Source organism: Salmo trutta, chromosome 12, assembly GCF_901001165.1.
Source record: "Salmo trutta chromosome 12, fSalTru1.1, whole genome shotgun sequence".
Classification (NCBI taxonomy): domain Eukaryota; kingdom Metazoa; phylum Chordata; class Actinopteri; order Salmoniformes; family Salmonidae; genus Salmo; species Salmo trutta.
The window spans coordinates 94,198,685-94,225,475 of NC_042968.1; the positions used below are offsets into that span (position 1 = coordinate 94,198,685).

General features: G+C 44.0%; 1 protein-coding gene across 1 annotated transcript in view; it reads left to right on the forward strand.

Annotated features, from left to right (window-relative positions):
* Positions 1–26,791, forward strand: part of gbe1a (glucan (1,4-alpha-), branching enzyme 1a) — a gene marked incomplete in the record, with an annotated part of 159,816 nt that overhangs the window by 16,936 nt on the left and 116,089 nt on the right. Inside the window, 2 exon segments of the mRNA XM_029770386.1 lie at positions 18,035–18,204; positions 22,285–22,400. Coding sequence (XP_029626246.1) covers positions 18,035–18,204; positions 22,285–22,400 — 286 coding nt within the window.

Genomic DNA, 26,791 nt, shown 5'->3' on the forward strand with positions numbered 1-26,791 from the left:
TAATGACAACCATCTTCTGCTAGATGGAAAGGCTTTCCAAAAAACCTTCTCAGTTAAATGTTAACTACAAAGTAGCCTGGCAGAATGATGATATGGTTATTTTCATCAATCCAGTGATGATTTGTTCAGGAAACTCTGCTGTTCCATTGTGTGCTACAGAAACACAGCTAACTAACCAATTAAAGTCTCTTGCTGGTGCTCATCTGAATTAAAGGGTAAAAAAAAAAAGGTTTTTTTTTGTTGCCAGACTTCAAAAGTGGTCTCCTGATGTGGTTTAAGCCTTAGAACACCCTATTATTGTTATAATTATTATTGTTATTGTTATTATAAGGCGAAAACGTAGAGGAAAAGAGAATGGGGGGGAGAAAAGAGAACTCAACTGAATTACAAAAAATTCAACTGATTTTTAATAGGGTGTTTTTATAATGGGCTGATTTTAATACTTCTAAATGGACCCATTGGTATTCTGGTATAAAGTAGTGCACTATATAAGGAATAGGGAGCCATTGGGCTCTGGTCTAAAGTAGTGCACTATATAGGGAATAGGGTGCCATAGGGCTCTGGTCTGAAGTAGTGCACTATATATGGAATAGGGTGCCATATGGCTCTGGTCTATAGTAGTGCACTATATAGGGAATAGGGTGCCATAGGGCTCTGGTCTAAAGTAGTGCACAATATAGGGATCCATTTGGGACGCTGATTGGACTGGATTGATGCTAATTTGTCTCCCTTTTTCCCCCTGAGACCTGCAGCCTCACCCCCCCCTCCAAATCTCTCCTAAACCCCACTGAAACCAGGGTTGTATCCCTCCGCTGACCCAATGGAGGGAGAGCTGGATCATTTAAAAAAAAAAAAATAGATGTATATATTCAATGAATTTAACATGAGGATTAATGTGTCAAGGTGTGTGTCACACTAGTTCAGTGTGATCGATACAGCTGCTGTAGGATCAATGTTTCAGTCCTAGACCCTATAGAAATATGTCCTATAGTGTATTCACTAATTTAGACTGTGTGTGTGTGTGTGTGTGTGTGTGTGTGTGTGTAAGCATGCACAGGCTTGAATGTGAGTGTGTCTGAGTGCATCCTAACACATCTGGCTTAGTGGTGAAGGGTAACTGTGAAATAGACTTCATTTAAACTGATATCAGAACAGGTGAAGGGAACCTGTGAAATACACTTCATTTAAACTGATCTCAGAACAGGTGAAGGGTACCTGTGAAATACACTTCATTTAAACTGATCTCAGAACAGGTGAAGGGAACCTGTGAAATACACTTCATTTAAACTGATCTCAGAACAGGTGAAGGGTACCTTTGAAATAGACTTCATTTAAACTGATATCAGAACAGGAAGTAACCTATTCATTTAAACTGATCTCAGAACAGGTGAAGGGTACTTGTGAAATACACTTCATTTAAACTGATATCAGAACAGGTGAAGGGTACCTGTGAAATAGACTATTCATTTAAACTAGTGATAATATCAGAACTGAGTAGTACACATACAGTGTATTCTAACACATCTGGCTTAGTGAAAAGCCTGAGTAGTATCCTACGAAGCAAGCTAGATCTACTCTGGGTTTTCTAAAGCTAACCAGCTTCACTTAGCGTCACATTCCAGGCTCAGGCTTCATCCTTACTACGGCTGGGGATATTGCTCCTCCTCCGCCCTGCCGCTCATTCTAGCAGGCTTGTAACTGCTCGTCACACGTGGCTAGTTGAACTCAGAACTCTTCATTGAGACAACGCTGAAACATTGAGCCAGTTAAAACTCTTTATTGAAGGGGACTGACGCTTGCGGTAGAGGAGAGAACAGTATGACTTGGGGTGGCTGGAGTGTTTGACAAGTCTTAAAGCCTTCCTCTGACACCGCCTGGTATAGAGGTCCTGGATGGCAGGAAGCTTGGCCCCAGTGATGTACTGGGTCGTACGCACAACCCTCTGTAGTGCCTTGCGGTCGGAGACCGAGCAGTTGCCATACCAGGCAGTGATGCAACCAGTCAGGATGCTCTCGATGGTGCAGCTGTAGAAACTTTTGAGGATCTGAGGACCCATGCCAAATATTTTCAGTCTCCTGAGGGGGAATAGGTTTTGTCGTGCCCTCTTCACGACTGTCTTGGTGTGTTTGGACCATGATAGTTTGTTGGTGATGTGGACACCAAGGAACTTGAAGCTCTCAACCTGCTCCACTGCAGCCCCTTCGATGAGAATAGGGGCGTGTTCAGTCCTCCTTTTCCTGTAGTCCACAATCATCTCCTTTGTCTTGATCACATTGAGGGAGAAGTTGTTGTCCTGGCACCACGCGGTCAGGTCTCTGACCCCCTTCCTATAGGCTGTCTCATGGTGATCAGGCCAACCACTGTTGTGTCGTCGGCCAAACTTGATGATGGTGTTGGAGTCGTGCCTGGCCGTGCAGTCATGAGTGAACAGGGAGTACAGGAGGGGACTGAGCACGCACCCCTGAGGGGCCCCCGTGTTGATTTTCAGCCTGGCAGATGACCATTAACACGTATTACTGTGTGTGTCCCCTGACAGTGCGTGCGTGTTTGTGTGTTAGAGGTCGACCGATTAATTAGGGCCGATTTCAAGTTTTCATAAACCTTTTATTTAACTAGGCAAGTCAGTTAAAGAACACATTCTTATTTTCAATGACGGCCTACCAGGGAACAGTGGGTTAACTGCCTTGTTCAGGGGCAGAAAGACAGATTTTTACCTTGTCAGCTTGGGGATGCAACCTTACGTTAACTAGCCCAACGCTCTAACCACCTGCTTTACGTTGCCAAGGTAAGTTGCTAGCTAGCATTAAACTTATCTTATAAAAAACAATCAATCAATCATAAACACTAGTTAACTACACATGGTTGATGATATTACTAGTTTATCTAGCCTGTCCTGCTTTGCATATAATTGATGCGGTGCGCATTCGCGAAAAAGGACTGTCTTTGTTCCGACGTGTACCTAACCATAAACATCAATGTCTTTCTTAAAATCAATACACAAGTATATATTTTTAAACCTGCATATTTAGTTAATATTGCCTGCTAACATGAATTTATATTAACTAGGGAAAATGTGTCACTTCTCTTGCAAACAGAGTCAGGGTATATGCAGCAATTTGGGCCGCCTGGCTCGTTGTGAACTGTGAAGACTATTTCTTCCTAACAAAGACAGCCGACTTCGCCAAACGGGGGATGATTTAACAAAAGCGCATTTGCGAAAAAAAAGCACAATCGTTGCACGACTGTACCGAACCATAAACATCAATGCCTTTCTTAAAATCAATACACAGAAGTATATGTTTTTAAACCTGCATATTTAGCTAAAAGAAATCCAGGTTAGCAGGCAATATTAACCAGGTGAAATTGTCAGTTCTCTTGCGTTCGTTGCACACAGAACCAGGGTATACAGAATCTGGCTCATTGCGAACTAATTTGCCAGAATTTTACGGAACTATGAAATAACATTGTAGGTTGTGCGATGTAACAGGAATATTTAGACTTATGGATGCCACCCGTTAGATAAAATACGGAACGGTTCCGTATGTCACTGAAAGAATAATGTTTTCGAGATGATAGTTTCCGGATTTGACCATATTAATAACCTAAGGTTTATTATATTATAATTAAGTCTATGATTTCATAGAGCAGTCTGACTGCGCGGTGGTAGGCAGCAGCAGGCTCGTAATAGTCAAAGGTATATGGTTTAGAGAGAGAGTGCGTGGGTGGGTGTGTGTCACGACTGGTGTGTGTGTGTGTGTGTGTGTGTGTGTCACAACTGTGTGTGTGTGTGTGTGTGCGCGCGCCACGACAACAAGTGCTCAGCATAAGTGGGAACTTCTTCAAGACTGGAAAAGCATTCCAGGTGACTACCTCATGAAGCTGGTTGAGAGAATGCCAAGAGTGTGCAAAGCTGTCGAGGCAAATCTAAAATATATTTTAATGTGATTAACACTTTTTTGGTTACTACATGATTCCATATGTGTTATTTCATAGTTTTGATGTCTTCACTATTATTCTGCAATGTAGAAAATAGTAAAAAATAAAGAAAAACCCTTGAATGAGTAGGTTTGCCCAATCTTTTGACTGGTACTGTATTTAAAGCACAGTCTTTTAGGATTCAGCTCGCACGCACACACACACACACACACACACACACACACACACAGGTGATTTTGTGTGTATTAAGATGCAGGACCAGTTCTACTGTAGCAGATAGTATTTCGATGTGTTTGTGTGAATTTCTGCCGTCTCATTTGGGACTAGGCTTTTCCATTAGTCAAGTGTTTGTGCTGCTTGCTTAACCAAGGGGAAAATGGTTTTTAGAAACCACTGCTCATGAATATGGTGTGTGTGTGTGTGTGTGTGTGTTGCTGTGCAGTGGACTGTAAAAAAAATCTATGAAATATTATATTTAGTTATGTAGCTACTATACCATAGGAAACACTTTTTACATATTTCTTCTTAGACACACTGATCTAGGACTGATATACTATATTACTATATACACTGATGGAGGACTGATATACTATATACACTGATGGAGGACTGATATACTATATTACTATATACACTGATGGAGGACTGATATACTATATTACTATATACACTGGTGGAGGACTGATTTACTATATTACTATATACACTGATGGAGGACTGATATACTATATTACTATATACACTGGTGGAGGACTGATATACTATATTACTATATACACTGGTGGAGGACTGATATACTATATTACTATATACACTGGTGGAGGACTGATATACTATATTACTATATACACTGGTGGAGGACTGATATACTATATTACTATATACACTGATGAGGACTGATACTATATTACTATATACACTGGTGGAGGACTGATATACTATATACACTGATGGGGGACTGATATACTATATTACTATATACACTGGTGGAGGACTGATATACTATATTACTATATACACTGATGGAGGACTGATATACTATATTACTATATACACTGATGGAGGACTGATATATTATATACACTGATGGAGGACTGATATACTATATTACTATATACACTGATGGAGGACTGATATACTATATTACTATATACACTGATGGAGGACTGATATACTATATACATTGATGGAGGACTGATATACTATATCACTATATACACTGATGGAGGACTGATATACTATATTACTATATACACTGATGGAGGACTGATATACTATATACACTGATGGAGGACTGATATACTATATCACTATATACACTGATGGAGGACTGATATACTATATTACTATATACACTGATGGAGGACTGATATACTATATTACTATATACACTGATGGAGGACTGATATACTATATTACTATATACACTGATGGAGGACTGATATACTATATTACTATATACACTGATGGAGGACTGATATACTATATTACTATATACACTGATGGAGGACTGATACTATATTACTATATACACTGATGAGGACTGATATACTATATTACTATATACACTGATGAGGACTGATATACTATATACACTGATGGAGGACTGATATACTATATTACTATATACACTGATGGAGGACTGATATACTATATTACTATATACACTGGTGGAGGACTGATATACTATATTACTATATACACTGATGGAGGGCTGATATACTATATTACTATATACACTGATGAGGACTGATATACTATATACACTGATGGAGGACTGATATACTATATACACTGATGGAGGACTGATATACTATATTACTATATACACTGGTGGAGGACTGATATACTATATTACTATATACACTGATGGAGGACTGATATACTATATTACTATATACACTGATGAGGACTGATATACTATATACACTGGTGGAGGACTGATATACTATATTACTATATACACTGGTGGAGGACTGATATACTATATTACTATATACACTGATGAGGACTGATATACTATATACACTGGTGGAGGACTGATATACTATATACACTGATGGAGGATACCAGGTACGCTGGTGGGGGGGACCCGAGATACCAGGTACGCTGGTGGGGGACCCGAGATACCAGGTACGCTGGTGGTGGGGGACCCGAGATGCCAGGTACGCTGGTGGTGGGGGACCCGAGATGCCAGGTACGCTGGTGGGGGGGGGGGGCCCGAGATGCCAGGTACGCTGGTGGGGGGGGGACCCGAGATACCAGGTACGCTGGTGGGGGGGGGGACCCGAGATACCAGGTACGCTGGTGGGGGGGGGACCCGAGATACCAGGTACGCTGGTGGGGGGGGACCCGAGATACCAGGTACGCTGGTGGGGGGGGGGACCCGAGATACCAGGTACGCTGGTGGGGGGGGGGACCCGAGATACCAGGTACGCTGGTGGGGGGGGGGACCCGAGATACCAGGTACGCTGGTGGGGGGGGGGACCCGAGATACCAGGTACGCTGGTGGGGGGGGGACCCGAGGTACTATGTATATTAAACAACCTTGAAGTTTGGCATCACCTTGGAGGACTAGGCAAGGTGGAGGAAAGGGATGGATGGATGTTTGGAACACAAGCACAAGTGTGTGTCGAGACACACACACACACACACACACACAACCACCCCCCCAGTTCTTCACGAGTGTCAACTTGAGTCTCAATAGATTAATTAAGAACAAAGCAGAACAGAGGAGAGGCGAGAGCCTGTCTGTCCTGCCTCTCTCCTCTGAGGAATAATTAATGTTTAAAGTATGCAGTTTAAACATCCAGGATAGGCCAGGCTTTCAGTCACTATGCAGTTTAAACATCCAGGCTTTCAGTCACTATGCAGTTTAAACATCCAGGCTTTCAGTCACTATGCAGTTTAAACATCCAGGCTTTCAGTCACTATGCAGTTTAAACATCCAGGCTTTCAGTCACTATGCAGTTTAAACATCCAGGAAATGCCAGGCTTTCAGTCACTATGCAGTTTAAACATCCAGGATTAGGCCAGGCTTTCAGTCACTATGCAGTTTAAACATCCAGGATAGGCCAGGCTTTGTCACTATGCAGTTTAAACATCCAGGATACTTCAGGCTTTCAGTCACTATGCAGTTTAAACATCCAGGATTAGGCCAGGCTTTCAGTCACTATGCAGTTTAAACATCCAGGATAGGCCAGGCTTTCAGTCACTATGCAGTTTAAACATCCAGGATAGGCCAGGCTTTCAGTCACTATGCAGTTTAAACATCCAGGATAGGCCAGGCTTTCAGTCACTATGCAGTTTAAACATCCAGGATAGGCCAGGGTTTCAGTCACTATGCAGTTTAAACATCCAGGATAGGCCAGGGTTTCAGTCACTATGCAGTTTAAACATCCAGGATAGGCCAGGCTTTCAGTCACTATGCAGTTTAAACATCCAGGATAGGCCAGGCTTTCAGTCACTATGCAGTTTAAACATCCAGGATATGCCAGGCTTTCAGTCACTATGCAGTTTAAACATCCAGGATAGGCCAGGCTTTCAGTCACTATGCAGTTTAAACATCCAGGATAGGCCAGGGTTTCAGTCACTATGCAGTTTAAACATCCAGGATAGGCCAGGGTTTCAGTCACTATGCAGTTTAAACATCCAGGATAGGCCAGGCTTTCAGTCACTATGCAGTTTAAACATCCAGGATAGGCCAGGCTTTCAGTCACTATGCAGTTTAAACATCCAGGATACGCTAGTCACTATGTAGTTTTGAGAGTGCAAAGCTTAACTTCAAAATATAATTCCAGAAGGAAATGTGGTGTGTTTCTAGCCTTGCAGTATTAATGGTTGTAAGATAGTAGTTGTGATTGAAATTACAGAACTTTTTGATATTTATGCCTCTTAACTTTCTCACTCATAATTCTTCGCAATTCATTAAGGATTATTCGTAAATCATGGTAGCGTCGATATTAATATGGAAGAATTTAGAATCACATTCTATTCTTATTTACAATTAAAGTGACTCCAAAATGACACAATACGTTATTTACCATTCATTTCTATTGGGCACAAAATAATCTGAAACAAAACAAATAGCAAATGCATTGTACACATTTTTAGTCACAAGCTATGCATGCTATGAATGTGGGACCTAGTACTTCATTTTAATACACATATTAGTCCCAATATTTTTGGTCCCCTAAAATTGTAGGGACCATGTACAAAAAGTGCTGTAATTTCTCAACGGTTCACCTGATATGGATGGAAATATCCTCTCATTAAAGATGACAGGCTGACCTTTAACCTCCATAGTCATTGTATCATTTCACATCCAAAGTGTTGGAGTACAGAACCAAAACAACAACAACAAAACAGTTCTCACGGTCTCAATACTTTTGGAGCTCACTATTTGTCCCAATTAGAAATGAGTTTTCAACAATCCTGTGTTATAAGCCAGTGATAGGAGATGCTCCTGAGTCTCTCTGTCTCTCTGTCTCTCTGTCTCTCTGTCTCTCTGTCTCTCTGTCTCTCTGTCTGTCTGTGTGTCTGTGTGTCTGTGTGTCTGTCTGGAGGGGGGGCTTTCCAAGTCGTGTGTCCTGTCCTATATAAATCACTTGGTCACGATGAGCTGATATACGCAGAGCAGGTGCCAATGATAGGAGATACTCCAGAATGTGTGTTGAAAAATCCTGAATGAATGTCACGGGGAGAGATGGGGTGGCTTTCCAAGTCCTGTGTCTCTGCTCGGTCAAAAGCACTGAGTCATGGTGATCCAGCTTGCTGATTTGGCAGTGACTTCTGAGGTGTTACCGTACACACACACACACACACACACACACACACACACACACACACACACAACCTCCTGCCCTAAATAGTAGCACAAATAAACTGAAGATCTTATCTGAATGTTTATAGAATAGCTTTCTTTCACAACATGCACCTCCACATATAGATAACAGTTAGAAACATTATTCTATATGAAAAATGATAAGCTAGCTTAAGTCACTGTGGTGTTACACGCTATTGGGCTGAAGTCATGGACTCTCTGTCAAACAGCCCTGGGCCGGTCTTTACCTGGGTCAGACGTGGCCCTGGGCCGGTCTTTACCTGGGTCAGACGTGGCCCTGGGCCGGTCTTTACCTGGGTCAGACGTAGCCCTGGGCCGGTCTTTACCTGGGTCAGACGTAGCCCTGGGCCGGTCTTTACCTGGGTCAGACGTAGCCCTGGGCCGGTCTTTACCTGGGTCAGACGTAGCCCTGGGCCGGTCTTTACCTGGGTCAGACGTAGCCCTGGGCCGGTCTTTACCTGGGTCAGACGTAGCCCTGGGCCGGTCTTTACCTGGGTCAAACGTAGCCCTGGGCCGGTCTTTACTTGGGTCAGACGTAGCCCTGGGCCGGTCTTTACCTGGGTCAGACGTAGCCCTGGGCCGGTCTTTACCTGGGCCAGACGTGGCCCTGGGCTAGGATGTCTTGTCAGACAGTCCTGTGTGTGTGTGTGTGTGTGTGTGTGTGTGTGTGTGTGTGTGTGTGTGTGTGTGTGTGTGTGTGTGTGTGTGCGTGTGCGTGTGCGTGTGAGAGAGAGAGATCAATACAGGCCCGGTCGAGGTTGTGTATGAGTGTTAGCGGCGTCCCCTTTGAGAGATGTTTGTGTGTGTGCCTGCATGTGTTTGTGTGACCTCTGTGTGACCTCTGTAGAGTGATGGTGACAGGGAGGATGTGATAGGTTTTCTCTGGAGGTCTATACTGAGCTCATTAAAACAGAAACACTGATGGGTTGGCGCATACACACACACACACACACACACACACACACACAGACACAGAGAGAGAACATGGAATACACTGAGAGGTAATTAACAACAGTTGAATGTTTTATTCACAGCCTTCCTCTTCAGTTGTTGTTCGTTGAATCAGACACTAACACACACTGGATAACATTAGAGAGAGAGAGAGAGAGAGTGTGTGTGTGTGTGTGTGTGTGTGTGTGTGGTCTGTCTCTGTCTGTCATGCTAGGGGCTATGTTCCATGGTCTTGGCGACGCTGTGCGTTTTTGAAATGGTAATGGAGCTAAATGTCAAATAGGTGGACGTCCCAATAATCTCCTCCTTCCTCCTGAAGTGTACACTCATTCACTACTCCCCACAAATGAGAAAACATTGGATTGGTATCGGCATGGGCTAGAGGGGAGTGTCCACGAAGGGAAGTGAACAAGTTCACGCTTCGGAAGATAAGCGTGATTGTGATGCAACCACACGGTGTCTAATGGTAATGTAGCGAAATGTCAACCAGTGTGTCTAATGGTAATGTAGCGAAATGTCAACCACACGGTGTCTAATGATAATGTAGCGAAATGTCAACCAGTGTGTCTAATGGTAATGTAGCGAAATGTCAACCAGTGTGTCTAATGGTAATGTAGCGAATTGTCAACCATTGTGTCTAATGGCAATGTAGCGAAATGTCAACCACACGGTGTCTAATGGTAATGTATCGAAATGTCAACCACAGTGTCTAATGGTAATGTAGCGAACTGTCAACCACAGTGTCCAATGGTAATGTAGTGAAATGTCAGCCACACGGTGTCTAATGGTAATGTAGCGAAATGTCAACCAGTGTGTCTAATGGTAATGTAGCAAAATGTCAACCACAAGGTGTCTAATGGTAATGTAGAGAAATGTCAACCACAGTGTGTCTAATGGTAATGTAGTGAAATGCCAACCACAGTGTCTAATGGTAATGTAGCTAAATGTCAACCACAGTGTGTCTAATGGTAATGTAGCAAAATGTCAGCCACAGTGTGTCTAATGGGAATGTAGCGAAATGTCAACCACAGTGTGTCTAATGGGAATGTAGAGAAATGTCAGCCACAGTGTGTCTAATGGTAATGTAGTGAAATGTCAACCACAGTGTCTAATGGTAATGTAGCGAAATGTCAACCACACGGTGTGTTTTCTAGGTCCAATTATCTAGTTGCTCGGCCTTCTGTGGAAAATCACATCAAAGACTGTAGGCCTTGTCTTTAAAACACAGTGAAAATTCTAATGAAACGCCAAGGGAGGAGGGGAGACTGCGGAGGGGAGACCCTGTCTTTCAAAGATAATTCGTAAAAATCCAAATAACTTCACAGATCTTCATTGTAAAGTGTTTTAACACAGTTTTCCATGCTTGTTCAATGAACCTTAAACAATTAATGAACATGCACCTGTGGAACGGTCGTTAAGACGCTAACAGCTTACAGACGGTAGGCAATTAAGGTCACAGTTATGAAATCTTAGGACACTAAAGAGGCCTTTCTACTGACACGAAAAAACACCAAAAGAAAGATGCCCAGGGTCCGTGCTCATCTGCGTGAACGTGCCTTAGGCATGCTGCAAGGAGGCATGAGGACTGCCAATGTGGCCAGGGCAATAAATAACAATGTCCATACTGTGAGACACCTAAGACAGCGCTACAGGGAGACTGAACGGACAGCTGATCATCCTCGCAGTGGCAGACCACGTGTAACAACACCTGCACGGGATCGGTACATCTGAACATCACACCTGCGGGACAGGTACAGGATGGCAACAACTGCCCGAGTTACACCAGGAATGCACAATCCCTCCATCAGTGCTCAGACTGTCCGCAATAGTCTGAGAGAGGCTGGACTGACTTGTAGGCCTGTTGTAAGGCAGGTCCTCACCAGACATCACCGACAACGACGTCGCCTATGGGCACAAACCCACCGTCGCTGGACCAGACAGGACTGGCAAAAAGTGCTCTTCACTGTCGAGTCATGGGTTTTGTCTCACCAGGGGTGATGGTCGGATTTGCATTTATCGATGAAGGAATGAGCATTACACCGAGGCTTGTACTCTGGAGCGGGATCGATTTGGAGGTGGAGGGTCCATCATGGTCTGCGGCGGTGTGTCACAGCATCATCGGACTGAGCTTGTTGTCATTGCAGGAAATCTCAACACTGTGCGTTACAGGGAAGACATCCTCCTCCCTCATGTGGTACCCTTCCTGCAGGCTCATCCTGACATGACCCTCCAGCATGACAATGCCACCAGCCATACTGCTCGTTCTGTGCATGATTTCCTGCAAGACAGGAATGTCAATGTTCTGCCGTGGCCAGCGAAGAGCCCAGATCTCAATCCCATTGCGCACGTCTGGGACCTGTTGGATCGAGGGTGAGGGCTAGGGCCGTGACCGTCCCACCTGCGGGACACACTATTCAACAGCCAGTGAAGTAGCATGGCGCGAAATACAAAACAGAAAAAATGTCACTATTTTACACCATTTTAAAGATAAACTTCTCGTTAATCTAACCACATTGTCCGATTTCAAAAAGGCTTTACGGCGAAAGCATAAAATTAGATTGTTAGGACATAAACTTTACAAGAAAAACCACGCAGCCATTTTCCAAGCAAGGACATGCATCACAAAAAACAAAAATACAGCTAAAATATTCACTAACCTTTGATGATCTTCATCAGATGGCACTCATAGGACTTCATGTTACACAATACATGTATGTTTTGCTCAATAAAGTTCATATTTATATCCAAAAACCCCATTTTACATTGGCGCGTGATGTTCAGAAAATGTATTCCCACCAAAACTACCGGTGAATGTGCACATCAATTTACAAAAATACTCATCATAAACGTTGATAAAATTTACAACAGTTATTGAAAGAATTATAGATACACTTCTCCTTAATGCAACCGCTGTGTCAGATTTCAAAACAGCTTTACGGAGAAAGCACATTTTTCAATATTCTGAGTACATAGCTCAACCATCAAAGCAAGCTATACAGTTACGCGCCAAGTTCTGGGGTCAACTAAACTCAGAATTAGTATTATAAATCTTCCCTTACCTTTGCTGATCTTCGTCAGAATGCACTACCAGGACTCCTACTTCCACAAGAAATGTTATTTTTGTTCGAAATACTCCACATTTATGTCCAAATACCTCCGTTTTGTTCGTGCGTTCAGATCACTATCCAAAGGCATAACGCGCGAGCGCAGAACCAGAGACGAACAGTCAAATAGTTCCATTACCGTTCATAGAAACATGTCAAGCATTGTTTAAAATCAATTTTTATGGTATTCTTTTGTCCTCAACAGGTTAAATGAAATCTCCAAATTATCGTTACTTTTTAAACAAAGCGACTATTATTAATTAATTTAGAATTATATAAAAGTCCCTTAGGAACTGTGATCATGTCTAACAGAAAATGTCCCATAGATATTCATTTAGAGTTCTCCAATCCTCTAAATGTAATTATTGGCGGAGAGTCACATCATTGAATTTGTATTTTCCGATATACTGTAGGCCTACCACAGGCGAAATCAGTCTTTCTGGTGTTGAGTAATGTCTGTCTAATTCTGTAGTAGACATCACAACTATGAAATAACACATATGGAATCACATTGTACAGCGCCAAATTTTCCATTCCATTCTAACAGAAACCCAGAGGATTTTTTGTTAATATTAATCAAATTAAGTAAGTACCAGTCAAACGTTTGGACACACCTACTCATTCCAGGATTTTTCTTTATTTTGACTATTTTCTACGTTGTCGAATAATAGTGAAGACGTCACAACTATGAAATAGCACATATGGAATCAGTTAAGAACAAATTCTTATTTACAAGGATGTAAGGACAGCCTACTCCTGTAAAAGGACAGCTTACTCCTTCCTCCCCGTTAGGGAATTGAACCCCAGTATCCAGCGTGCCCTGCATTCTGTAGTACAGACATGGCCTGCTCTCCCTTATGTAAGAAATTAGGCACTTTCCCATGTTTACTACAGTATGTATTGTAAACAGCACAGTAGCCTAATAAACAAATAAACACATTTTGTTAATAAAATAATGAGAAAAAAATACTCTTTCAAAATGCAGATGTTGATTTTAGTTATGGCTCCATAACGAATTACTATGGGAATAAATATCACTGATTTTTACAGAAATATTGGAACAAATTTGTCTAATGAAGGCAAACCATTTAGAATCCTCCTATCCTGTAGCCTAATCCCGACCATCACGTTGAACAGCGCCATAGAAACCCTAGGTTTTGTTTTTCTCTGAATAGAAACACCATAATCTTAATCAAATTTAAGCCAAATTTCTTAAAATCAATCCCATATACTATGTTATTACAAAAAAAAGGTTTTAAATGGCCCGGTAATGCCAATACGGCTTCTCAAAGATGCCCTCTGGTGGTCAAACTAGCAATAACTTGCAGTAACAGGAAAAAATGGCAGAGAATTCAAACGACGTGCCACAGAATGCCGAGGCAGCACACAAGGTGTACCACAGTATGATACAACTTTTAAAGAAGGAACCACTGTATGGACCCTAGTAAACTATAGGAGGATATATGGCCAATATCTAACTACTGTTGATGTATTCAATTCATAGTGAGCTCAAATTTCACACATCAATATTTATTCAAGGTAATTCTTTTAATTTGTAAGAATGTTTTTACAAAATTTAAGCCAGCATTATTTTACTAAATTATTCAGTTGTGGTTTTAATTTCTCCCTAGAAGAGAACCTAACTGCTCCAATTTGTGTTTAAGCTTCAATATACACTATTTAAGTATTTGTCTACAGTGATTTTATAATATTGTAGCCCCCCCCTCCCCTTCACACCACTTTCCATCAATTTATACAGTTTATATATTTTGGAAATCAACAAAGCATAAGAACACTTAGCTTCTTTTAATATATTAAGGTGTACTTAGAGAATCCAGTGGGTTCTGATTATCTTTTAACAGCTGATTCTTCTACGTTTTGTAAATTTATGTTTTTGTTGTTGGTTCTGAAAGAACGTGTTGAGGTTGTTTAGCCATTTACTGGGATTATTTAAAATTCATTGTGAGACTATTAAGTACATTTGAAAACTACCGTAATTTCCGGACTATTAAGTGCACCTGAATATAAGCCGCACCCACTGAATTAATTAATTATTTTTTTTTTAACATAAATAAGCCGCAGGTGCCTACCGGTACATTGAAACAAATGAACTTTACACAGGCTTTAACGAAACACGGCTTGTAACAAAAATAAATAGGCTTTAACGAAACACGGCTTGTACCAAAAAATAAAATATTAGCAGTAAGCTTTAGTTGTCTTTTTGCACTGAGTCAATTCCTCACGCTGCTGTTTCCAACGTCTTATCATCGACTCATTAAGACCAAGCTCCCGTGCAGCAGCTCTATTTCCTTTTCCAACAGCCAGATCAATCGCCTTCAACTTGAAAGCTGCATCATATGCATTTCTCCGTGTCTTTGCCATGATGAGGGTGACAAAATGACTACCGTAATCAGAATGATGGGAAGTTTGAGAGCGCTCAATTTTAATCTAAACATTAAACAAAAAAGTTGTTTGACCTTAACCGTTCGGCAATTTCATTGGTCTAATGAAAGCTTCATGCCCCCAAAAAACTGAGCACGTCACAGAATGTGTTTTTTTGGAGAAAAAACATTGAAAGCGGGAAAAATCCATATATTAGCCGCGTCATTGTTTAAGCCGCGAGGTTCAAAGCCTGGGAAAAAAAGTTGCGGCTTATAGTCCGGAATTTACTGTGTGTGTGTGTGTGTGTGTGTGTGTGTGTGTGTGTGTGTGTGTGTGTGTGTGTGTGTGTGTGTGCATTGCCTTCAGAAAGTATTCACACCACTTGCCTTTTTCCACATTATGTTGTACTACAGCCTGAATTTAAAATGTATTAAATGTAGATCGTGTGTCACTGGTCTCTACTCACACTACCCCATAATGTCAAAGTGGAATTATGGTTTTAGACATTTTTTACAATCTAATTAAAAATGTAAAATCTGAGATCTATCGAGTCAATAAGTATGAAACTCCTTTGTTATGGCAAGCCTAAATAACTTCAGGAGTAAAAATGTACTTAACATGTCACATAAGTTGCATAGACTCACTCTGTGTTCAGTAATGGTGTTTAAGATGTTCACTGTACCCTGCAATCACACACCTGCAACCCTGTACATGCGACTATTAAACACTCAATCTCTGAACATTATTTCTGAATGATTACCTCATCTCTGTATACCACAGTAAGGTTCCTCAGTCGAGCAGTGAATTTCAAACACAGATTTAACCACAAAGACAAGGCAGGTTGTCCAATGCCTTGCAAAGGGCATCTATTGGTAGATGGGTCAAATAAAAAAAAACAGACATTGAATATCCCTTTGAGCATGAAGGTATTAATTACAGTTTGGATGGTGTCAAAAAACCTAGTCACTACAAAGATACAGGCGTCCTTCCTAACTGAGTTGCCGGAGAGGAAGGAAACAGCTCAGGGATTTCACCATGAGGCCAATGGTGACTTTAAAACAGTTACAGAGTTTAATGGCTGTGATAGAAAACTGAGGATGGATCAACAACATTGTAGTTACTCTACAATATTAACCTAAATGACAAAGTGAAAAGAAGGAAGGCTGTACAGAATAAAAATATTCCAAAATGTGTATCCTGTTTGCAACAAGGCACTAAAGTAATACTGCAAAACAAATGTGGCAAAGCAATTCACGTTTTGTCCTAAATACAAAGTTTTATGTACAACTCTCCATATTTTGTAAGCATAGTGGTGGCTGCATCATGTTATGGGCATGCTTGTAATTGTTAAATGCTGGGGATTATGACAAGACTACAATATGGTCTAGCAATGATCAACAACGAATTCAACAGAGCATGATGAATTTTGGCAAGTGTTGCGCACAGGTGTAGAAATCTCTTAGAGACTGACCCAGAAATGTAATGGCTGCCAAAGGTGATTCTGGGGTGTGAATACTTAGTTCCAGTCAAAAGTTTGGACACACCTACTCATTCAAGGGTTTTTTCTTTATTTTTACTATTTTCTACATTGTAGAATAATAGTGAAGACATCAACACTATGAAATAACACATATGGAAACATGTAGTAACCAAAAAAGTGTTAATCAATTTAAAATATATTTATATACAGAAGAGTTTGCAAAACTGTCATCAAGGCGAAGGGTGGCTACTTTGAAGAATCAATATATTTTGATTTGTTTAACACTTTACTTTTTTTATAGTAAGTTAAATTATATTCTTCTTATCTGAATAAAATAGAAAGGATATTTTTCCCATTCCGGAGCAAGTGCTCACATGAAGTGGCTACGTTAAAGTGATCATTTGAAATAGGTCATATATGCTGGATTTAGAGTTATTTGGCAACTTTAGTTGTGAATGATACAAACCTTTTAGAATGTGTTAGTATCAAAACATATTTGGGCTGCATGACGGGACTATAGACTATTGAAGATTTAAGAAAGTTGTAAAAAACAAAGCTTGTTCTCTGTTCCTTGTCTCAGGCTGGACAAACTGTTCTCTCATCAAGTGATCATATGTTCACCCATCAGAATATTCTCAATTAAATCTGCTCTTTTAGTAACATGTCAATTGTGTTTCCATTTAGAATGGCGCATTAATGGACAGGAACAGGAACAGGGGCAGGAACAGGGACAGGAACAGGAACAGGGGCAGGAACAGCAACAGGGGCAGGAACAGGAACAGGGGCAGGAACAGCAACGGGCGGGAACAGCAACAGGGGCAGGAACAGCAACAGGGGCGGGAACAGCAACAGGGGCGGGAACAGCAACAGGAACAAGGGCAGGAACAAGGGCAGGAACAAGGGCAGGAACAAGGGCAGGGACAGGGGCAGGGACAAGGACAGGGACAAGGGCAGGGACAAGGGCAGGAACAGGAACAGGGGCAGGAACAGGAACAGGGGCTGGAACAGGGGCAGGAACAGGGGCTGGAACAGGAACAGGGACAGGAACAGGAACAGGGGCAGCAGCAGGAACAGGGGCAGGAACAGGAACAGCAACAGGAGGAAAATACATGTCATCTGTATGCACTCCAATAGCCAATGGAGGCCGCTCTTTTTCCCACCGGTCCGTTTTGTTATTTATTTATTTCTATGCTACTTGGGGTTTATAGCGACGGTTCTCTGGAGGAGGCTTAGAGGAGTCAGTACACACACATTAACTAATCCCGTCTCTCTCTCTCTCGTCTCTCCCTCTCTCCCTCTCTCCCTCCCTTCCCCCCCCCCCCCCCCCCCCCCCCGTAGGTACCAGTTGTTCACTGAGAGGTTGTCTAAGCTGGAGGAGGCTGAGGGGAGTTTTGATGACTTCACCAGGAGTTACATGTTCTACGGTGTCCAGAGACAAGCTAATAACAGCCTGATGTTCAGAGAGTGGGCTCCAGGAGCTCAGGCCTTGTTCCTCACTGGGGACTTCAGTAAGTACACACACACAGAGATAGATACACACACACACACACACACACACACACACACATAGATAGATATATATACACACACACACACAGATAGATAGATAGATAGATAGATAGATAGATAGATAGATAGATAGATACACACACACACACACAGATACACACACAGACACACAGATAGATATACACACACACGGGCGGACGAGAACATATATATATGCAAATGCAAATCAATGTATAACATTTTTGACATGCATTTTTCAGGATTTTTGTTGTTGTTATTCTGTCTCTCACTGTTCAAATAAACCTACCATTAAAATTATAGACTGATCATTTCTTTGTCAGTGGGCAAACGTACAAAATCAGCAGGGGATCAAATACTTTTTTTCCCTGTATGTATGTATGTATGTATGTATGTATGTATGTATGTATGTATGTCACACACATTCACTTTCCTTATCGCTAGCGCATGCATACATACATATACACACCCTAACCGGACAGCTTATTATGTACACCATCCCATTCAGGAAAATGGTTCTCTCCTTCAGACAGTGAGTCACATGACCGTGGCTTGTTGTATAAAACAGACATCGAGGCATTTAGTTACTGTTTGACTGAACGTTTTGGCCGTTCTAACGGCCTACAAACTAAGACTGATATCAGGGCAGAACGTCATCTCGGGAACACAACTGGTCGGTCGTTGTCACCGATGGGGTGTTACAGCAGACGGTTCCACACACGGTTCCACACTCACGGTTCCACACTCACGGTTCCACACACGGTTCCACACACGGTTCCACACACACGGTTCCACACACGGTTCCACACACACGGTTCCACATACGGTTCCCCACACACGGTTCCACACACACGGTTCCACACACGGTTCCACACACGGTTCCACACACGGTTCCACACACGGTTCCACATACGGTTCCACACACGGTTCCACACACGGTTCCACATACGGTTCCACACACGGTTCCACTCCTATCAGCTACAAGAAGCAGAAGAAGCAGCAGAAGCGTCTCCAGTGGGGGCACGCGAACACCAACACTGGACAATTGAGGAGTGAAAAACATTGCCTGGTCCGACGAATCCCAGTTCCTGTTGCGTCATGCTGATGGCAGAGACAGGATTTGGTGTAAACAACATGAGTCCGTGGCCCCATCCTGCCTGGTGTCCACTATACAGACTAATGGGTGGGGGTCGTGTAATGGTGTGGGGAATGTTTTCCTGGTACACGTTAAGACCCTTGATACCAACTGAGCAACGATTGAACGCCACAGTGTATCGTAGTTGACCAAACCCAGTATCGTTGGGATGAGATGGAAGGTGGTGTTGACCAAACCCGGTATCGTTGGGACGACGTGGAAGGTGGTGTTGACCAAACCCGGTATCTTTGGGATGAGATGGAAGGTGGTGTTGACCAAACCCAGTATCGTTGGGATGAGATGGAAGGTGGTGTTGACCAAACCCGGTATCGTTGGGACGACGTGGAAGGTGGTGTTGACCAAACCCGGTATCTTTGGGACGACGTGGAAGGTGGTGTTGACCAAACCCGGTATCTTTGGGACGACGTGGAAGGTGGTGTTGACCAAACCCGGTATCGTTGGGATGAGATGGAAGGTGGTGTTGACCAAACCCAGTATCGTTGGGATGAGATGGAAGGTGGTGTTGATTGACCAAACCCAGTATCTTTGGGACGAGATGGAAGGTGGTGTTGACCAAACCCGGTATCGTTGGGACGACGTGGAAGGTGGTGTTGACCAAACCCGATATCGTTGGGACAAGATGGAAGGTGGTGTTGGCAGTCCAATCTGCAGCGACTGCGTGATGCCATTGTGTCAGAATGGACCAACATCTCTAACTTTTCCAACACCCAAAGAATTCAGGCTGTTCTGGAGGCAGGGGGGGGGGGGGGTCCGACTTGGTACTAGATGGGTGTACTTAATAAACTGGCCAGTGTGGGGGACACCTGCTCTTTCCGTGACGTACAGTAGACTGACTAGGTGAATCCAGTTGAAAAGCTATGATCCCTTTGTTGATGTCACCTGTTAAATCCACTTCAATCACTGTAGATGAAGGGGAGGGAGACGGGTTAAAGAAGGATGAGAGAGAGAGAGAGAGAGAGAGAGAGAGAGAGAGGCTGAAGGAGATGATTGTGTTCTAAACATCTTGGGATGTCTGAGACAGAGCAGTTTAACAGACTAGTGTGTTTTTTCAGGTGAGCGCCCCAGGCCTGTTAAGCTGCAATAGCATCGCCTTAGGCCACTAACACCTCTGTCTGGAAAAGGAGTATGTGCTGGGGAGTGTGTGTGTGTGTGAGACAGACAGACAGAGCAGGCTAGTGTGTTCTACTGTCTACTAAAGTGGCATGATTTGGTGCCTTGGGTATTCATCTCATAACACAATGTGACACCAATAGCTGCACTCTGCCCCCTCTCTCTGTACACGGCCCCCTCTCTCTGTACACGGCCCCCTCTCTCTGTACACGGCCCCCTCTCTCTGTACACGGCCCCCTCTCTCTGTACACGGCCCCCTCTCTCTGTACACGGCCCCCTCTCTCTGTACACGGCCCCCTCTCTCTGTACACGGCCCCCTCTCTCTGTACACGGCCCCCTCTCTCTGTACACGGCCCCCTCTCTCTGTACACGGCCCCCTCTCTCTGTACACGGCCCCCTCTCTCTGTACACGGCCCCCTCTCTCTGTACACTGGCCCCCTCTCTCTGTACACTGGCCCCCTCTCTCTGTACACTGGCCCCCTCTCTCTGTACACTGGCCCCCTCTCTCTGTACACTGGCCCCCTCTCTCTGTACACGGCCCCCTCTCTCTCTGTACACGGCCCCCTCTCTCTCTGTACACGGCCCCCTCTCTCTCTGTACACGGCCCCCCCTCTCTCTGTACACGGTCCCCTCTCTCTGTACACGACCCCCTCTCTCTGTACACGGCCCCCTCTCTCTGTACACGGCCCCCTCTCTCTGTACACGGCCCCCTCTCACTGTACACGGCCCCCTCTCTCTCTGTACACGGCCCCCCCTCTCTCTGTACACGACCCCCTCTCTCTGTACACGGCCCCCTCTCTCTGTACACGGCCCCCTCTCTCTGTACACGGCCCCCTCTCTCTGTACACGGCCCCCTCTCTCTGTACACGGCCCCCTCTCTCTGTACACGGCCCCCTCTCTCTGTACACTGGCCCCCTCTCTCTGTACACTGGCCCCCTCTCTCTGTACACGGCCCCCTCTCTCTGTACACGGCCCCCTCTCTCTGTACACGGCCCCCTCTCTCTGTACACGGCCCCCTCTCTCTGTACACGGCCCCCTCTCTCTGTACACGGCCCCCTCTCTCTGTACACTGGCCCCCTCTCTCTGTACACTGGCCCCCTCTCTCTCTGTACACGGCCCCCTCTCTCTCTGTACACGGCCCCCTCTCTCTCTGTACACGGCCCCCTCTCTCTGTACACGGCCCCCTCTCTCTCTGTACACGGCCCCCTCTCTCTCTGTACACGGCCCCCCCTCTCTGTACACGGCCCCCTCTCTCTGTACACGGCCCCCTCTCTCTGTACACGGCCCCCTCTCTCTGTACACGGCCCCCCTCTCACTGTACACGGCCCCCTCTCTCTGTACACGGCCCCCTCTCTCTCTGTACACGGCCCCCCCTCTCTCTGTACACGGTCCCCTCTCTCTGTACACGGTCCCCTCTCTCTGTACACGGTCCCCTCTCTCTGTACACGGTCCCCTCTCTCTGTACACGGCCCCTCTCTCTGTACACGGCCCCCTCTCTCTGTACACGGCCCCCTCTCTCTGTACACGGCCCCCTCTCTCTGTACACGGCCCCCTCTCTCTGTACACGGTCCCCTCTCACTGTACACGGTCCCCTCTCACTGTACACGGCCCCCTCTCTCTGTACACGGCCCCTCTCTCTCTCTCTCGTCGGGGGCCGCAGATGTGGTGCTGTGATGTCGCGGCAATGTAAAAACGTTATCTTGTGACAAATTCTGCAGCCAATAGGGATTCTTGTTGGCAACAGTGAGCTATTGTCTTCTATGTTCTCATGTAACTAACTCCCCCCCCCCCCCAGATGACTGGAACAGCACCTCTCACCCCTACACTAAGAAAGAGTATGGTAAATGGGAACTTTACCTTCCTCCTAAAAGTAACAAGTCACCTGCCATCGAACATGAGACCAAACTCAAGGTATTGTTACTACTGTTATTATTATTATTATTATTATTATTATTGTTACTACTGTTATTATTATTATTGTTATTACTAGTATTATTATTACTATTATTGTTGTTGCTGTTGTTGTTATTGTTATTACTACTACTACTACTGTTGTTACTACTATTTCTACTGCTACTCTATTCAAATCTGATCTGTTATTGATGCCAACTAGCTGGCCCAGGTCTTTGAATATCACACTGTGGTAATGTTGTTTTCGTAACAACACACTGCTTGTTGGCTGCTACACTCCAGCTAAGCCTGGAGCCTGGCTATCAACAAGCACCTACAACGTCAAACTAACAGAAATGTATAATATTGTAAGGCTTATCTGGCTTGAATTACATTTTTGAATATTACTGAAGATATGTTAGCTACTGCCAACTAGTAGTTAGCTAGCGCTTAAAGACAACAGTGGCTAGGTGTCCTGGCTAGGTTAGGTTTCAGTTTGATAGGTCACAGCCCCAAACATATATCAAAAAAGATATCCCATCAAGAGCCATTGCATTCTCACTCATTTCTGTCCTTTTTTGTTTCAAAAAGTGTCTATTTATTTCAAAAAGTGGGAGATGCAAAAAAATAAATAAAATTGTTGCAGTTTTTTTCCCAGGAAAACTAGCGAGTGGCTTGCGGCACCATCTGCTGACTATTTATTGAAGGGAGTTCTCAGCAGGTGTGCCGAATGTGATTCAGGAAACTAGGCGTATGTCACAAGTCACGACTTCACAGGAGAGCCTTTTCAACATAAAAATGTTTTAGTTTTTTTATCAAAATGCGTTTTTTTGGGAACAAATGTCTTCTAGAACATGTGAACTTTCATGGGCCTTAATAACAAACTTGTATGCTATCTGTAAATACGAATAAAATTGTTAAATTTACGAGCCTAGTTGGTTTAGCCACAGGAAAAAGTCAGTAACCTTCCCACTAGCCATGATTGGCTGAGATAATGAGTGGGCTGGACATGCTGAGAGATGAGTTTGGATTGGTCTGCCATATAGAGGGCTTCTGTCTATTTGAGCTGGTCAGTCTGTTGGTAATCCTGTATAAACTGCATAAGTGTTGCTCTCCACTTTCTGGAGGATCAAGTTTTGAAATCAGTGGAATTAGAGTACGATAGCTAAAGAGATGGAGAAAACACCTGTCTCCGGATTACATCTTCAAACTAAGGGCAACCGTGGCATAGCATTCCTGATAGGGAGACGCGTCCATCATGCACGATGACGTATACAGATAAGATGGACTAGCGTTAGCTAGCTACATTTCCAGATATTACACATTTTCTAGTTTTGACAGAAAGTGGTTTCATTTCAAGCTAAAGTGTACTGTTAGCTAGCTAGCTAATGTTAGCAAAAAAAGCATTCTGAAATTGTTGTAGACAAAGAAGAGCTCTTCACTAGATAGCAAAACATTCAAAGGGCATTTTTTTCAAAAGTTTTTCAACTTTCAAAGCAAAATGACTTTCCCATTGTTCCTCAAATGCAGTGAATGTTCTACTATTTTGTAGCTCTGAGTCGCCACTTTTATCTAATGTAAAAAACACAATTTCAAATTTTGCTACATAAGATCGAATCCAGGTGGTGAGTCACACATTTCGTTATTGATGGAGAAATGACAAGGGGGAAAAACTCCCTTTAACGTTGCATAATCTGTGAATCTGCACAAACCAAGTCTAACTAAAATAAGTCCATACCACACCAATTGAGTTGATGTATTTATTTACGAACAAGATAAAATGATAGTATAAGATACACACAGTCTAGGCTATTGATTAGAACTTAGTACAATGAAACAGGTCCCTAGCGGACCAACACAATCTGACACGTGTTACACAAAATGGAGATTTAAAATGAGAGAGAAAAGCCCACTTGGATACATTTGTAAACTATGCTTAGTTTAACCCTAAGACCTTGCACCGTACTGCCACTCTTATGGGTCAGAATATAATGATGGAATTACGTGTCGAAGGTCTCCAATGGGGTTTCTCTTCATTGACCGGGTTCCTTCTCGTCTGATGACAGTACTTCTTCGGTTACCGGGTGTAACTCTGTTTGTCCACACGATGGCAGTGTCCTTTTCTCTTAGTGGTCTGTTTTCCTTGTTCTGAAAGAGGGGTCTTCTGAGGACGGCTAATCAGCCATATAGGTGTTTCCAGCATGGGAATGAAAACAGTATAGACACGCGATTCCTTGGAGAGAATAACCGGGTGGTCCTTACATTTACATTTACGTCATTTAGCAGACGCTCTTATCCAGAGCGACTTACAAATTGGTGCATTCACCTTATGATATCCTGTTTGAATTCACCCTCTTAGACACAGCTACTCATCCGTAGCATAGATTGTTAAAAGGTTCCTTTGTCTTCAACCTCGTTTTGGGGATTACAACTCATCGGACCTTGGCTGCAGCTCGTGGTCACTTAGACATAATGTTAATTCTTAACTCGCGTGTTTTATACCCTCGGGTCAGAAATGTGCGTTTCCACCTTTTTAGGGCAAGATCTCTGGACGTAGCAAGTTACGAGGCTGGAGGTCTGGGTTTTACTAGTTACGAGGCAGAAGGTCTGGGTTTTACTAGTTACGAGGCAGGAGGTCTGGGTATTACTAGTTACGAGGCAGGAGGTCTGGGTATTACTAGTTACGAGGCAGGAGGTCTGGGTCTTAAGAGGCTGGAGGTCTGGGTCTTACGAGGCTGGAGGTCTGGGTCTTACGAGGCTGCAGGTCTGGGTCTTACGAGGCTGGAGGTCTGGGTGTTACGAGTCTGGAGGTCTGGATGTTACGAGTCTGGAGGTCTGGGTGTTACGAGTCTGGAGGTCTGGGTGTTACGAGGCTGGAGGTCTGGGTGTTACGAGGCTGGAGGTCTGGGTGTTACGAGGCTGGAGGTCTGGGTGTTACGAGGCTGGAGGGCTGGGTGTTACGAGGCTGGAGGGCTGGGTGTTACGAGGTCTGGGTGTTACGAGTTACGGGGTCTGGGTTTTACGAGTTACAGGGCTGGAGGTCTGGGTTTTACGAGTCTGGAGGTCTGGGTGTTACGAGGCTGGAGGTCTGGGTGTTACGAGGCTGGAGGTCTGGGTGTTACGAGGCTGGAGGTCTGGGTGTTACGAGGCTGGAGGTCTGGGTGTTACGAGGCTGGAGGTCTGGGTGTTACGGGGCTGGAGGTCTGGGTGTTACGGGGCTGGAGGTCTGGGTGTTACGGGGCTGGAGGTCTGGGTGTTACGGGGCTGGAGGTCTGGGTGTTACGAGTTACGAGGTCTGGGTGTTACGAGTTACGAGGTCTGGGTGTTACGAGTTACGGGGCTGGAGGTCTGTGTTTTACGAGTTACGGGGCTGGAGGTCTGGGTTTTACTAGTTACGGGGCTGGAGGTCTGGGTTTTACTAGTTACGGGGCTGGAGGTCTGGGTTTTACTAGTTACTCGGCTGGAGGTCTGGGTTTTACTAGTTACTCGGCTGGAGGTCTGTGTTTTACTAGTTACGGGGCTGGAGGTCTGGGTTTTACTAGTTACGGGGCTGGAGGTCTGGGTTTTACTAGTTACTCAGCAGGAGGTCTGGGTTTTACTAGTTACTCGGCTGGAGGTCTGGGTTTTACTAGTTACTCGGCTGGAGGTCTGGGTTTTACTAGTTACTCGGCTGGAGGTCTGGGTTTTACTAGTTACTCGGCTGGAGGTCTGGGTTTTACTAGTTACTCGGCTGGAGGTCTGGGTTTTACTAGTTACTCGGCTGGAGGTCTGGGTTTTACTAGTTACGAGGCTGGAGGTCTGGGTTTTACTAGTTACGAGGCTGGAGGTCTGGGTTTTACTCAGATCCAATTTAGACAACCAACTGTCTGGACTATCTGGACATTTTCCACACAACGTACAGTATGCAAACATATTGTGAAAACTCTTCAGGTTACAATGTTTTCGTTATAATGTCGTCATTTAACTTTTAATAAAATAACAAAAACGACATTAATTTTCATATTCCATCTGTCGTCGTTACTACCACTACCATACTACATGATGAACTATATCGTCCCAAAGTCCATTTATTTCATGTTGCTGTTCTGAGGTAGGTTCTCCATAGGCCCATCATACAGTCCATTCCTCCATAGTGAGAGGACAAAGGGATTTTGTCTGCTGCCTAAAGATTTACAATGGGCGTGAGGTGTCATAAATCCCCCCACCTCCATACCTCTCGATCTCTCCCCCGCTTGTGGGTGAGAGAGATGTCTCTGTAGGAGTGTGGTCCACGGTAATCTGACCCGGACAGGCCAGTCATGACAATACACTACCCTTCAGTTTATAAACTCGATATAAACGCTACCCTGAATTCTGTATTTTATAAACTCGATATAAACGCTACCCTGAATTCTGTATTTTATAAACTCGAT